At 40.7% G+C, this 12,891-nt stretch overlaps 1 protein-coding gene across 1 annotated transcript in view; it reads left to right on the top strand.

Moving 5' to 3' along the window:
• The window catches only part of RAD54L (RAD54 like), a 186,171-nt gene that overhangs the window by 40,634 nt on the left and 132,646 nt on the right, over nt 1-12,891 (top strand). Inside the window, exon 3 of the mRNA XM_085602752.1 lies at nt 7,703-7,828. Within this exon, the coding sequence (XP_085458878.1) occupies nt 7,703-7,828 (126 nt within the window). The remainder of the gene's footprint in view (nt 1-7,702; nt 7,829-12,891) is intronic.

Raw genomic sequence — 12,891 nt, 5'->3', positions numbered from 1 at the left:
CACAAAACGTATACATATAAATCAAAACCAAAAAGCCCCAATCTAGTGCATAACCTTCACAATAAGAAAAGACCGAAAGAAACAAAAGAGTGGCCAAGGACACATGAATTAAACACAAGAGCTAAATCAATTGTGTACATCATATTACATTGTTATTGCTCGGTAGCCATCTAAAAGTAAAATTGCAACAAGAGCATATCACAGTGTGATCTAGTTGATCTCCACGTGAGGAAGCCATCACCCATATCACACACCAGAGTTTGAGAATTCAGAGGAGAAGAGAAAATATTACAGCCACGAAACACCCGATGTGACACACACGTATCCAAAGACCCCGTGAACAGAATCGAATGAAAAAGATGAAGTGAAGAAAAAACAGAACCAGTCGGTACCTGTAGAAAATATCCACCGGAAAAAATCTAGGGTCAAGGCTCAATCGCGAGCGTAGTCAGAGTATAGCGCACGAAAATGAGTATTTGTAGCGCACCAGTCGCTAGGGTGCAACACTGGAATAGAGTACAAATAGTATAATGTATTATAATGAACAATATCAAGACCAGGTCAAGACAGCGTATTAAAGAGAAATATATAGTCAAGATAAATGTCAGAGTCAAAAAGCAGACTATGGTAAAGCGAAACTATCACCACTAAACCTAGCCTCACCTCTTAGTATTACGAGGTGTCTAGGCAGAATCACGTCTCTGTAAATAAGTGGTTCACAGGGTATGTAGTGAGTCACCATCTAAGATACGAGGGTAATACCTAAGAGACACAAAGTTAATATAATGAAACACACAAGAAGTGGAGGAAAAGGGGGCCATCAAAAATAACAAATAGTCGGAACACCCAAGAGTGAAAACCAACGGGAATACTCACTGGGGGAAGTTAAACCAAATGACGCACCGGGGGAGACGTGTGTTGTGTCAAATACGCCCCTGGGAGCTGAAAGGAAAAAGGGGGGCACAACAAACATAATTCAAATTCAGAACAAAATCCTCATAAAACTCCCTAAATAGGGACAAAAAGATCACCAATCCGTCAAGGTAACGCAAGACATTAATCTAGCTGCACACTTACTGAGCGGGTAGCGGAGTGTGTTCCGACTATTCCAATGGATTCTCGTGCACCGACCGGCGTCCCGGAAGTGCTTTTATATTTCCGTTTGATGCAGAGAAACCACTAGACCGAGTTGTTTCGAAACGAAGAAACTCGACGTCCAAGCGTCACACAACTTGACGTGGCGTCCTAACATGGAAAGGCTCGATAGCCAACATAGAAAGGAGACAAGAACCAACCCTGAAAGGTTTGTATAATTTTCTAGTGTGCCATAGTCGTGCTAATTAATACGGGTATTAGAATAACTCGAAGTCTAAAAGCCGAGTACCAAACTCAGTGATATCAAAACTGATCAAGTCAAATAAAGTTAATACAAGGAAAGAAAGTAATCTTAAAAATTGTTCTCAATACAACCATATGTTAGTCCACAACCAATAATCAGAACATAATACCGCGCCATACCCATAATAGGATAATAGTCCAAACAAAGAATGTACTGAGACAAAATAACTGTAAGAAAGAGAGAGCGGAAAGGAAAGTACGATGTGCAAGAAATTTGCAGCAAAGTAAGAGCAAAGAAAGAGGTACAGATTAACATGCCATGGTTGCGAATCCTGAAAGCAGCCCAATTATAGAGATATTGCACAGTTTTAAGATCATATAGCGTTAGAACAGATTGTCCGTCATAGAAATAGAATGCCTACTCAAGATTGGTCAGGAAGTAGGCCATGTTGGGATAAGGCAAACAAAATACACAAAGTATACCGAGTGGTCAGGTGTAGGTTGGCAACACAATAATAGTCCTCATGGACCTGAACATCAAACATAGAGTGCATAATGATATAATAGTGTGCAGTTTCAAATACATGGTAAATTAGCACAATTAAAGGAACAGAACATAAGGAGAGCAAATAAACAACATCTCATGCAAGTATAACATCCAGTGTAACTGTATACCAAAGTCACATGTACAGATATAACCGAGGTTTAAAAGCTGTCTTCATATACATTTAGTTGCCCAAAAAATATTGCATCTCAGAATCCACATTTAGCCCATGTTCTACCGTATGTAAACGCATGATCCACATAGCTTCAGTTCTTCTAAGGTGTAATTCTCTATTGCCACCTCTCGGGTTCAGGGTAACCGTGTCAATCCCAAAAAAGCTAAAAGTTTTGTGTGGTTCCTTGTGTTTAATAAGTGAGGAATGTTGCTTTGTCTGTGAGGAATGAATTGGCTGACCTGATTAAAAAAAGTGTGCGCTAATGGGGTAATAGAACCTATCAGTGCTTCGAAATGGATTTCTCCCATTGTTTTAGTTAAAAAACGGAACGGAGAACTTAGAATGTGCACTGATTTGAGATCAGTAAACAAACAAATTGTTATGGAATGTGTCAACTTGAGACTCCAGCCACTCACCTGAAGTCCAGGAATGTTTGCAGGGGCGATGTTATTTCTCCAATCCTCTTGGAACAACTCTCAGCGCTACTGTATGGATATAGGAGCTCTGGCAGATGTCCCAGGAGTGAAGGGGAATTGGGATGACAAGAGAGAAAAAGAAGAGACAGCAATCGTCTGGACCTACCAGGATCTGGATTCTCACCGGGGGTGTTGCGTGCCTTAATGTTCACCTGTAGACAAGTATGATTGTTAGTTCTTTGTATGTGTTATCCTTTTAACATCTTAATATTTCTTCATTAATACTTTTGTAATTTACCTCAATATTTTGGCTTGTTCACCTTTTGGACCTTTAGCTGAAACTGAACTGGGAATTAAGGTTTGTGTTCTCTCTCTCTCTCTCTATGTACCTAAATAACACTAGAAACAAAACATGCATACATTAAAGAGATGTCTTTTGACTAAAATGAATAAATATTTCCTTTACAAGAGCTTTTATACCTTTTGCTTAATTGTCATTGAGCCATAATGGGGTTCTCTTCATTCCTGTTCGTCAATCAGGAATAGGTCTCTAAAGTCCTGGGTTTCAGTCTAGCAACCTTGTGAAAAGAACATGCATGCGACTAACATCCAATATAAATGTAAATGTCAGATCTTAAATTAAACACCAGCAATATTGCAGTCATATGCGGTGCATTTTGCAAGTGTACTTCAACATTAAACACCACTTAATCTCTTTAACAGGGACCAAAAGGCAAGAGTCTTGTCCCAGTACTTGCGCTAAATATTTGACATTGTTCAGCTGAAACACAGTAATTCTTTCCTTCAGCTTGCTTGAAAAGTCACCTTTAAAATAACAAGCTAATTGGCACTTAGCTTTGAAAGGAAACGTGGTCCGGAAGCCTCTGCTGGAAACGCATTAATCACTGTCACTGCTTCGAAGTCCTACCGGCCTGGAGAAGGAAAATGCAGAGTCTTGGAAACATCCGATGCTTTTCCTTGGAAACGAGGACACACTCTCCTGATGATCAACAAAAAGCCAAGTGCTTGTTAAGCATTGAGTGCTGACATTTATACCCCACAACCGGGTGTTCGGCTCACGTAACGTCAGTGCTTCTTCTAGAAGGTGTCCTAAGTCTCACTGAGAATAAACAAGCATTGGCCATGCTACAAATAAACAAGCATTGGCAATGTCTTCTGAGAACCAACAAGCATTGGCCAAGGAATCATTAAACAAACATGCATAAATCAAGCACACAGTGAGACAGAATTTGTGACAAGGAATCAAATATGTACTAAGACATGATTAGTATTAAAACCCAAAGGATGACGACAAATTATGCATGACTGATGTTGTGAATTCCTAACAGAATGTTACCCTTTACCTAAAGTACAAGATCTTTTAGCTAAATTAGATGGTGCAAATTTTTCTACCACTATCTATCTCAAATCAGCGTACCATCAAATAGAGCTAAAAGAAGAGACATCACCTCTTTCATCACACCTGAAGGAACCTTTAGATACATTAGAATGCCCTTTGGCCTCTCATCGGCTGCGTCAGTGTTTCAGAGGTTAATGAATTGCTTGTTTGGAGACACTGATGGAGTGGTGGCGTTTCAGGATGATATCCTGATATTTTTTGACACAGCCGAAAAACATCATGAAACTGTTGACGTCGTCTTATCTGTGTTAGAATATAAAGGTATAACCATTTGCCTGGATAAATGCAAGTTTGTTTCATCTGATGTTGAGTATTTGGGTCATCAGATTAATGCTAATGGTATTTTTCCCAAAAAGGGTCTTCTTTTGTCCATCAAGAATATGAATAATCCTCAAGACAAAGATCAACTTAAATCCTTTTTAGGATTATGTGAATATTATTCAAAATGTGTTCCTAAGTTCTCTGACATAGTTCTTCCAGTAAGATTATTGCTTAAAAAGGCACTAAATTTGTGTGGACCAATGATCATTCACAAGCTGTCAATGCTATAACATCTATTATTGGTTGCAATCCTTTGTCTCCCTTTTCATCATCTGCCACCAACGTTGTTACAGTTGATGCGAGTGCTATAGGTCTTGAGGCTGTTCTTAGTCAAGTTAAAGCGAACATTGAAGTAACTGTTGCTTTTGCTTCAAGACCATTGCCTATTGCTGAATCAAAGTACTCTACAATTGAAAGAGAAGCTTTGGGTTGCTCTTGGGCAGTCGAACACTTTAAAACCAATTTGTGTGGCAAGCTCTTTAAACTCAAAACTGACCACAAACATTTAATTTCTCTTCTATCTAACAACGGTGTCGGGAAAGCATTGTCCAGGTTAGTTCGCATTCTGGCTAAACTATACAAGTATACTTTTGAGGTGATTTACATTCCTGGTTCTCAAAATATGAGAGCTGACTGTTTGTCCAGGATGTTGTCAGATTCTCAAATTCCTAATCAAGTTGAAAGTTTTGAAGAATGTGTGGTTGCATCTGTTGATGATATGGTCCTCTCGTTATCTCAAAAGAGGAATGGTCAAAAGCCATGGCTTTGGATGAGGAATTAAAATGGTGCAAAAATATATTGTTGAAGGTTGGCCATTAGAAAGAAGTCTACCCAAGGAGCTTGCTGTATTTTGGAAAGTTAGAGAAGAGCTTTCTATCCATGAAAGTCTCATTTTAAAAGGTGATTTTTTTTTTTTTTTTTTTGTTCCTCCAATAGCTATAAGAAAAAAACTCATGTCTATTGCTCATTTAGGTAATTTAGGTCAGTCTAGTACCATCAAAGAAGTTAAAGACTTATTTTGGTGGCCTTATAAGGACAGTTGTATTGTTGACTGTCAAAAATTGTCCTTTATGTGCTGATTCTGATAAAGTTTTAAAATTACAGCATTCAGATTTAGTGCAAGTTCAAGTTCCTGACAGTCCATGGGAAAAAATTGCAATTGATGTCCTAGGTCCTTACGAAGGAATTTCAATAGAGAAATTCTATATTCTAGTTGCTATTGATTATTTTTCTAAGTGGGTTGATTTTAAATGGGTCAACCAAGCTGATTCATTATCTGTCATTACATTTCTTCAAGAAATGTTCAAAAAAGACTTACCATCGACGACTGTTTCTGATAAATGACCTCAATTTACATCACATGTGTTTACTACTTTTCTTAAAGATGCCAATATTTTACATATTAAGACTGCTCTTTATTCTCCGAACATGAATGGTCTTGTGGAAAGATCTAACAATACTTTGGTGGAGGGTATTCAATTGGCCATTAAAGCTCGTGTTGATGTTAAAGCTGATGTAGCGGAATTGTTTTTTCTTATCTGTGCACTCCACACTGTACCACTAAATCCTCACCTTTTCTTCTGTTAAAAGGTAGAAATCCCAGACAAGAATTATCTTTCATGGGCTAAATCTTTTGAAACTAGCTTGGAAATAGATAAAAAAACACAAGTTAGCCAAACAAAACTGTAACAATTCCAAAAACTCAGTGCATCATAAACAACCAGTTTTGCAAGTAGGTGACAGTTAAAATCAAATTACATGTACATGTAAAAAAAAAGGGCAGTCAAAATTTTCTGATGCCTTTATTATTCAGAAGGTTGGTAAAACATCTGTTATTTTAAACAATGGTTCATGGTGGAGCATTTCTAAAATTGCCTAAGTCAATGTAACTAATTCCAATACTTCTAGATGTTCTTCCAATCCAGACTTTGCCAGTGATTCGATAATTTTGGAAAAAGGAATAGAGCCAACATGTTCTCCTTCTTTGGTAAATGTTAATAATCTTGTTTCTTCCAGTTCTTCAATGTCGGCTGGTACCAAGAGACAGAAATTATTACCCAAAAGATTTAAAGATTTTGTATTCTATTAATATTATTCTCTCTCTTGTTTATTTCTTCTTTTACTTTGTTTTGTAAAGAAGGAACATATGTGATGGTAGATTGTTTGCATAGAATGTTCTTTATTGTGTTCTGTTACCATGGGTGTATTTCCCCTGCATCCATGCGCCATGCTTGTATCCCTTTGAATGTTTTGTTTTCGTTCTACATTCTGAAGAGCAGTTCTTCCTCAGTGACACTGCTGCTCTTCAAGAGGTGGATGCTCCAATAAATGACTTTTGTTATACTACAGAGTTCATGCTCAATCAAACAGTAATTGTAAAGCGCAACAGTGTCACCTCTAGGGGTATCTGGGCGCCGTGTTTCCATTTTATGGTGGCAATCGTTAATCACCCTAACAGGCAAGCTTGTTGTTCTGAAGGAAGTAAACGCCATACACCACGAGGTAGTGATCCGTCCAATAAGCTTTACTGAAGACACAGCCTGGCGTCAGTCCTCCTCAAGGTTCCAGGGATTAACTGCCCACCTTTGAATTCCCTCAGCCTTACTATCTGATTAGAACCCTCAACATGGAACCTATGCAAATCCCCCAGATCATAACATGACATACATCATAACACTTGTCGTTTCGAGTTCAAAGATGCAGTCTCTCAAGCTTTGATTTCAGGTCTCATGTTAACTGCTCACCAGGGCAGATATTGGAGGTACTCTGTTTGCAGTCTCACAGACAGAGTCCTCATACACCAGTGCTAAACCACTGACCGTAGCCTTGCCTGTGGGATCTTGCGGCTTTTAACAAACAGCACAGCAAGCCGTGGCGGCTGTCTCTTGTCTTCAGCAGTTGTGTCCTCCAGCCCATTGGGGCTCCTCTAATACAGCAGTGTTGTCTGGCCTCGCAGGTCGCAAAGCATGTCGGGACAGAGGTGGAACCCTCTGGACACGCAGAAGTGATGCCAGAGGTCGCCGTCACTTGGGGGTTGTCAGTGCTTAAATAAATTCACCACATGATCCACGCAGGGAGGCCGGATGACCCCTTAGACCTTGAGTTTATACTGGTTCTGCTGCTGGTACAAGCAAATAATTTCAGTTTGGATTTTAGAAAGTCATGAAGTTGCAAAATAAAGAGCAAGCTTATTTGTTGGTACTAAACCTTAATTGTTCATCTAGAAAAGTTGCATATTCAGAGTTTTGTAGTTTGACTTCTTTTGCTCTTAAATTGTATCTAATGTATACTGCTGTCTCTTGCTCGCACCACTCCCCGGCAATAGCCAGTTATGAAAAGGAGAGAATATGAAAACAATGGGGAACCATGGTTTGTCAATGATCATAAAAAATGGTCCTCTGTTTTTATCTGTTCAATTTGGCCTCTGTGCATGGTCACTGTGCTAGTCTTAATCCTAAACTGTTTTCGTTGTTGTGTTACTTTTACAGGCTCCAAAGAGGCGTAAACCTGGCACTAACTCTCAGGTGCAGAGCTGGGAAACTTTTATATCACCTTTCCGAAAACCCCTGGCCCAGCTGACCAATCGACCCGTTTGCCTGGATAGCAGCAAACATGTAAGTTCCAGTATTTTCGTACAGGCAACTGCCTCAGAACTCTTGCCCTTTTATGTGTAAGGACAGTTTTATATCTCCTTTCACTGTCTTAGAAATTGAAACAGAGGGTGAGGAGCCACCTTGTATTTTGTAATGTTTTTTCGATTCTCTTAGGTTTTGAGGACACAGTATGATTGTTTGGATCATCAAATTCATAAAATGACTATTGTGAAAATTGTAGGCTTTACATGGGAAGGTAAGGTATTTAGATGCCCTTACTAGCTTTCAATCACTATTCAAGTACCATTGTGTTATTATATTGGTGTTTATGATATGCATAATAGAAGCTGAGTTATTTAACTATAGTAGGGCCGTTGTCTGCGTCAACACAGAACAGAAGGATTATTCAAATTCACCTGGGCCAATCATTCAGGAATCAGTTTTAAAATGTGATTGAAGTGCTTCTAGTTAATGTTATGTTATAAATTCTTGTAAAGCGCATGGCTGCCCCAGCAACGGGGCGCCCCAGCGCTAAGACTGACAGGAGCATGCAGGGAAGATTTCAACTAGAGGTCAGAGAAAAGCCCCGTTTTCATAATTTTTCTGAAGGCCCAATGGTCTTGCATGCCCGAGTAGCAAGAGGAATAGAATTCCATAGGATGTGTGCCATGGCCCTGAAAGAGCGCCCCCCCCACTTCTCTTAGCCTGTGCACCCGGGGGACACCGGCCAGATGCAGATCTGCGTAGCGCAGGGCTCGAGCCGGAACATACGGCGAGCACAGCCCGTTCAAGATGTGCGGGCCTTGGCCATCCAAGATCTTTTGCGTAGTAAAATAGACTCTGTTCTATCGGTAGCCGGCGAAGAAGGTCTGAGACATGGTAATGCTTAGGTAGCGCAAAAAGCTTACGGGCAACCGCGTTCTGCGCCCATTGAAGTCTTTTGGTCACGGCTTTATTCACGCCATGTAGGAGCCCATTGCAGTAGACTAGTCAGGACTGTACAGTGGATTGAACAATAATTTGACGGATAGACGCGTCGAAGAACCCCAGAATGGGTTTCAGACCACGTAGGAGACCGAGGCACGAGCCTACCACTATTTTGGCTTGGCTCTCAAATGAGAGGGCACTGTCCATCAGAACTCCTAAATTCTTGACCACGGTTTTTGGTTTGGGAGGGGTACCCAGGGACGCCGGCCACCATTGGTTGTCCCATAGATGGGCATCGCGGCCCACCAGGAGCACCTCTGACTTGGTGGAGTTCAATTGCAAGTAATTATCCGCCATCCAGTCAGAAATGGCCATATGATCATCTTGAAATTTAGCTTGGTCCTGTTTGGGCTTATTGGAGAAAGTGAATACCAGTTGGGTATCATCGGCGTATGAAACCATGTCGATATTCCGTGCTTTGGCCAGGAGGGCTAGGTGCCGGACATTGAATAGAGTGGGACTTGGGGCAGAACCCTGAGGGACACCACATCCGAGAGGGTGGACGCTGGGAAAAAAAGTGGGAGCAGAGACCTGAGAGGATCGATCGGTCAGAAAAGACGCAAACCAGGCCAGGACCTTGCCCCCGATCTCCTCTAACCGTTGTAACAGAATCCTATGAGAGACCGTGTCGAAGGCTTCACTGAGGTCCAACAAAATCAGTGCCAAGGTTTTGCCCTCATCCAGAGTGGCCCGTAGCTGCTCTGTGACTGCAAGTAGTGCAGATTCAGTGTTATGTTTGGGCCGAAAGCCATTTTGTGACCTATCCCGGATCGCATTTGCTTCTAAGTATTTAGTCAAAGCGGTGTTGACATAGGAATCCATAATTTTATCCAAGTATGGGGAGCAGGGATATTGGACGGAAGTTCTCTGGCAGAGACATATCTAGTGTTGTTTTTTTTAATGAGGGAATAACTTTGGCGTGTTTCCAAGAATTAGTCAGTGTTATGTTTGGGCCGAAAGCCATTTTGTGACCTATCCCGGATCGCATTTGCTTCTAAGTATTTAGTCAAAGCGGTGTTGACATAGGAATCCATAATTTTATCCAAGTATGGGGAGCAGGGATATTGGACGGAAGTTCTCTGGCAGAGACATATCTAGTGTTGTTTTTTTTAATGAGGGAATAACTTTGGCGTGTTTCCATGAATTAGGGATCACCGCAGCTGAGAGTTATCTATTTATCAGCTCACGGCCCTCCATCAGGAGGCAGTCGTGAAATTTCCTGAAAAGATCCGGTTTTAAAGGATCATCAGGAGAGCCTGATTTTACCTTGGCCGACAGAGCGTCCATGTCTTTAGGGAACATGGGTGGAAGGTCCTCTAGGGAGTAAGGTAAGGCTACCATAGTAGAATCATTCTGAATGCATCTTTTCTGCAGGACTTTAACCAATACCCTAGCAATCATTGGCTATAAACGGTGGTATATTATGTGCTGGACAGACCTAGTTTTACGCCAGCCTTATCTATAGAACACTTAGTAAATAATCGACATAAAGCTAACACCACCCCTTGCAGGCACATTCGTAGCAGTGTTACTAATATATTTTCCACCAAATGATCTGTGATGAGCGTGTGTGCAAGTAAAGGGGAAGAAAACACAGAGAGGTAGTTCATCCCTGTCAATGACTGACGTTGAGTAAGATCAGGAAACGGGTCTTTCTTAGAGGTGATCAGAAGAGTAAAGATCTCTGTGCAAGACTAGCAGTCCGTGTGGAGGTTGTTCTTGCTGATTTCGTTTTGTAATTGAGAGGAGTGTTTTCCCAGTGATTTTACTGATAAGTGGAAATAAATGATATGGGGTAGATAAGTGATACTCTCCATGCCTTTTCCAGGAAGGGAGGATCTGTCCATCTTTGAGGTTGTCCAGAAAGGTTCCTTGACTAAGGGAAGTGTTGATGTGGAGGAAGGTCCTGAGGGGCTTCTTGAGGAAGCTGATGCCATTGATCAGGTCACTGTGCGATCAGGTTGAAGTTTATCCATTGTGGGGTTGTTCTAGGTGCATTTGGAGGCATCGTGACTGAAGCTGTTAATGTATGTACTGATCTGGTTAATGTTTTCGGTGATGAAGTGGTTGTCAATGCACTTTGTCGATAAAGCGGTAAACCGAAATATTTGACAGGGGCCTGGTACAGTTTTTGATTGCTGTGAAGAGTGCTTTGCTTCTCCTGAAGGATTCCTTGATGCTTGTTTTGTAGAAGTTGGTTTTGGCAGATGAGATGAAGAACCTGGGTGCAGAGAAGTGTGATTCGATTTGAGTGAGGTTGTTGTGGGTTTGAGCCCATCTCCTTTCCTTCTTGTGTGCATACAGTACGCCTACTTCATCCTTGTCTTTAGTTTGCATGTGGTAAACCTCTACTTCATGTTGATCTCCAATACCCGAGTCGTTGCAGCCCAGCATACCTTTGAATACTGTAGTGTGATGTATATTCTGCTTCCTCTGATCTTGTCATCCCAGCCTCTCCCTTTATCAGCTATCATAAATCTACCAAGGTGCTTCTCATGAGAATCCCATGATGGTGACACTGTCCTATTACATGGCATACACAATTGCTTTAATTCTTTCAAGTTCATGAGACAATTTTCATGTGCGTTGTGTTTTAATCCTATGCTTTTACGTGATAAAATTGGCTACTTTAGTGTTTTGCCGGGTGAGTTGGTGTTTTAATGCTGGGAAAATCAAATAAACAAATGCTGTTTTTTTTTTTTAAACCAATTGGATTGAGTTCACATACTTTTGTACTGAATATTCTGCATAAAATAAAATTGATAACACTGCAGACTCGTAATCTGAATGTATACTTTTTCAAATGTAGTAGGGATTTGTTTTGCAGGGCACACACTAGATGCTTATGAAGCTATGTTTTAAGTATGTTTTTATGTACGTATGTTACATTGAACTTTACTACCACCCCTGTGACAAAGTTAAGTCTTTGGCATGACACATAGCACAGCTTCTGTCCAGAACACATCCACAATTGTTCCTATTACTGTCCTGGCTGCAGGCATTGGCTTGTACTTGAGACTCCGAGACTACAAGTGGCCCAACAATGATCAGGAAAGATATTCCTCTTCTCCAAAGGACTAGGAGAGGTGCCTGTAAAATGAGCTGGGCAAAAAAGAGGGGCATGCTCATCAGAGGGTTCCATTTGCCGTCTCCATCTTTATACTTCTTATCTTAAATGTATCAGAGATGCTTTGAAGTGGAGAGACCGAGGGGGTTCTGATGCCTGGTGCGCATTGATCTGCAACCCTTCCAGATTTTTTGCTATAGCTTAGCTCAGAACAAAGTGGAAAAAAATAAGGGAGGTCTGATGAAGTAGGGGGATTACCTATGTGACTGATCTCATTGGTCTAGCACACAAACACATACATGCTTATACCTATCTCAAAGTATAGACCCAAAAAGAAACTTGATCTTAGGCGGCTAATCAAAAAATTGAAACAAATAATAGTAATAGTCGGTACCACCTTAACAGATCAAGTACCTATGGGGACCATTACTCAAATCCAAAAGTACACCAGCCATCTTCTAAAGAGTAATCTTCCCTCCTGGAAGAAAAATCAGGGATTGGCAGGTGAGTTGATCACAATGGCTGATAGCCAGGTAGTCCAAGTTCCGACCAGAAACATCTTAGTGTTTTTCATTCATCACTCTCCTATGCCTAATAAAACTCCTAACTGCATGCTGTTGTTTTGCAACGGTGGAGAAAAATGTGTGGACAATACGGAAAAGTTATTTTACTGTGGCACTAAATATCTATAGATAAGAGGTTACTACTGTCCTCGCTACCGATTTAGGATATTCATAAGATTTATTTCCTTTCTGCATATGGAATTGAGCCTGTCCAAGGATTATGAGGGCATCCCCATTTCATCAGCCGCAAATGAAAGTGACACATTTTAGCAAGTGTTTTCAGCAAACGTTTGAGTAGAACTATACATTTTGGATTTCTGTATTGCTGTTCTGCATAATAATTCTGGAGAATTGTCAACAGAGATCAGTATTTTCTGATCTCTTTTTATATGTTATGTCCTGAAAACGAATTCCACTCTTTACATTGCATACTACTATTTGTAATATGCAAAGTTCCGAAATGGTTT

The sequence above is a fragment of the Triturus cristatus genome, chromosome 4_2 (assembly GCF_964204655.1).
Source record: "Triturus cristatus chromosome 4_2, aTriCri1.1, whole genome shotgun sequence".
Taxonomy (NCBI): domain Eukaryota; kingdom Metazoa; phylum Chordata; class Amphibia; order Caudata; family Salamandridae; genus Triturus; species Triturus cristatus.
Note: the sequence above shows the minus strand (reverse complement) of the source record. Positions and strands in the feature narration are given on the sequence as shown.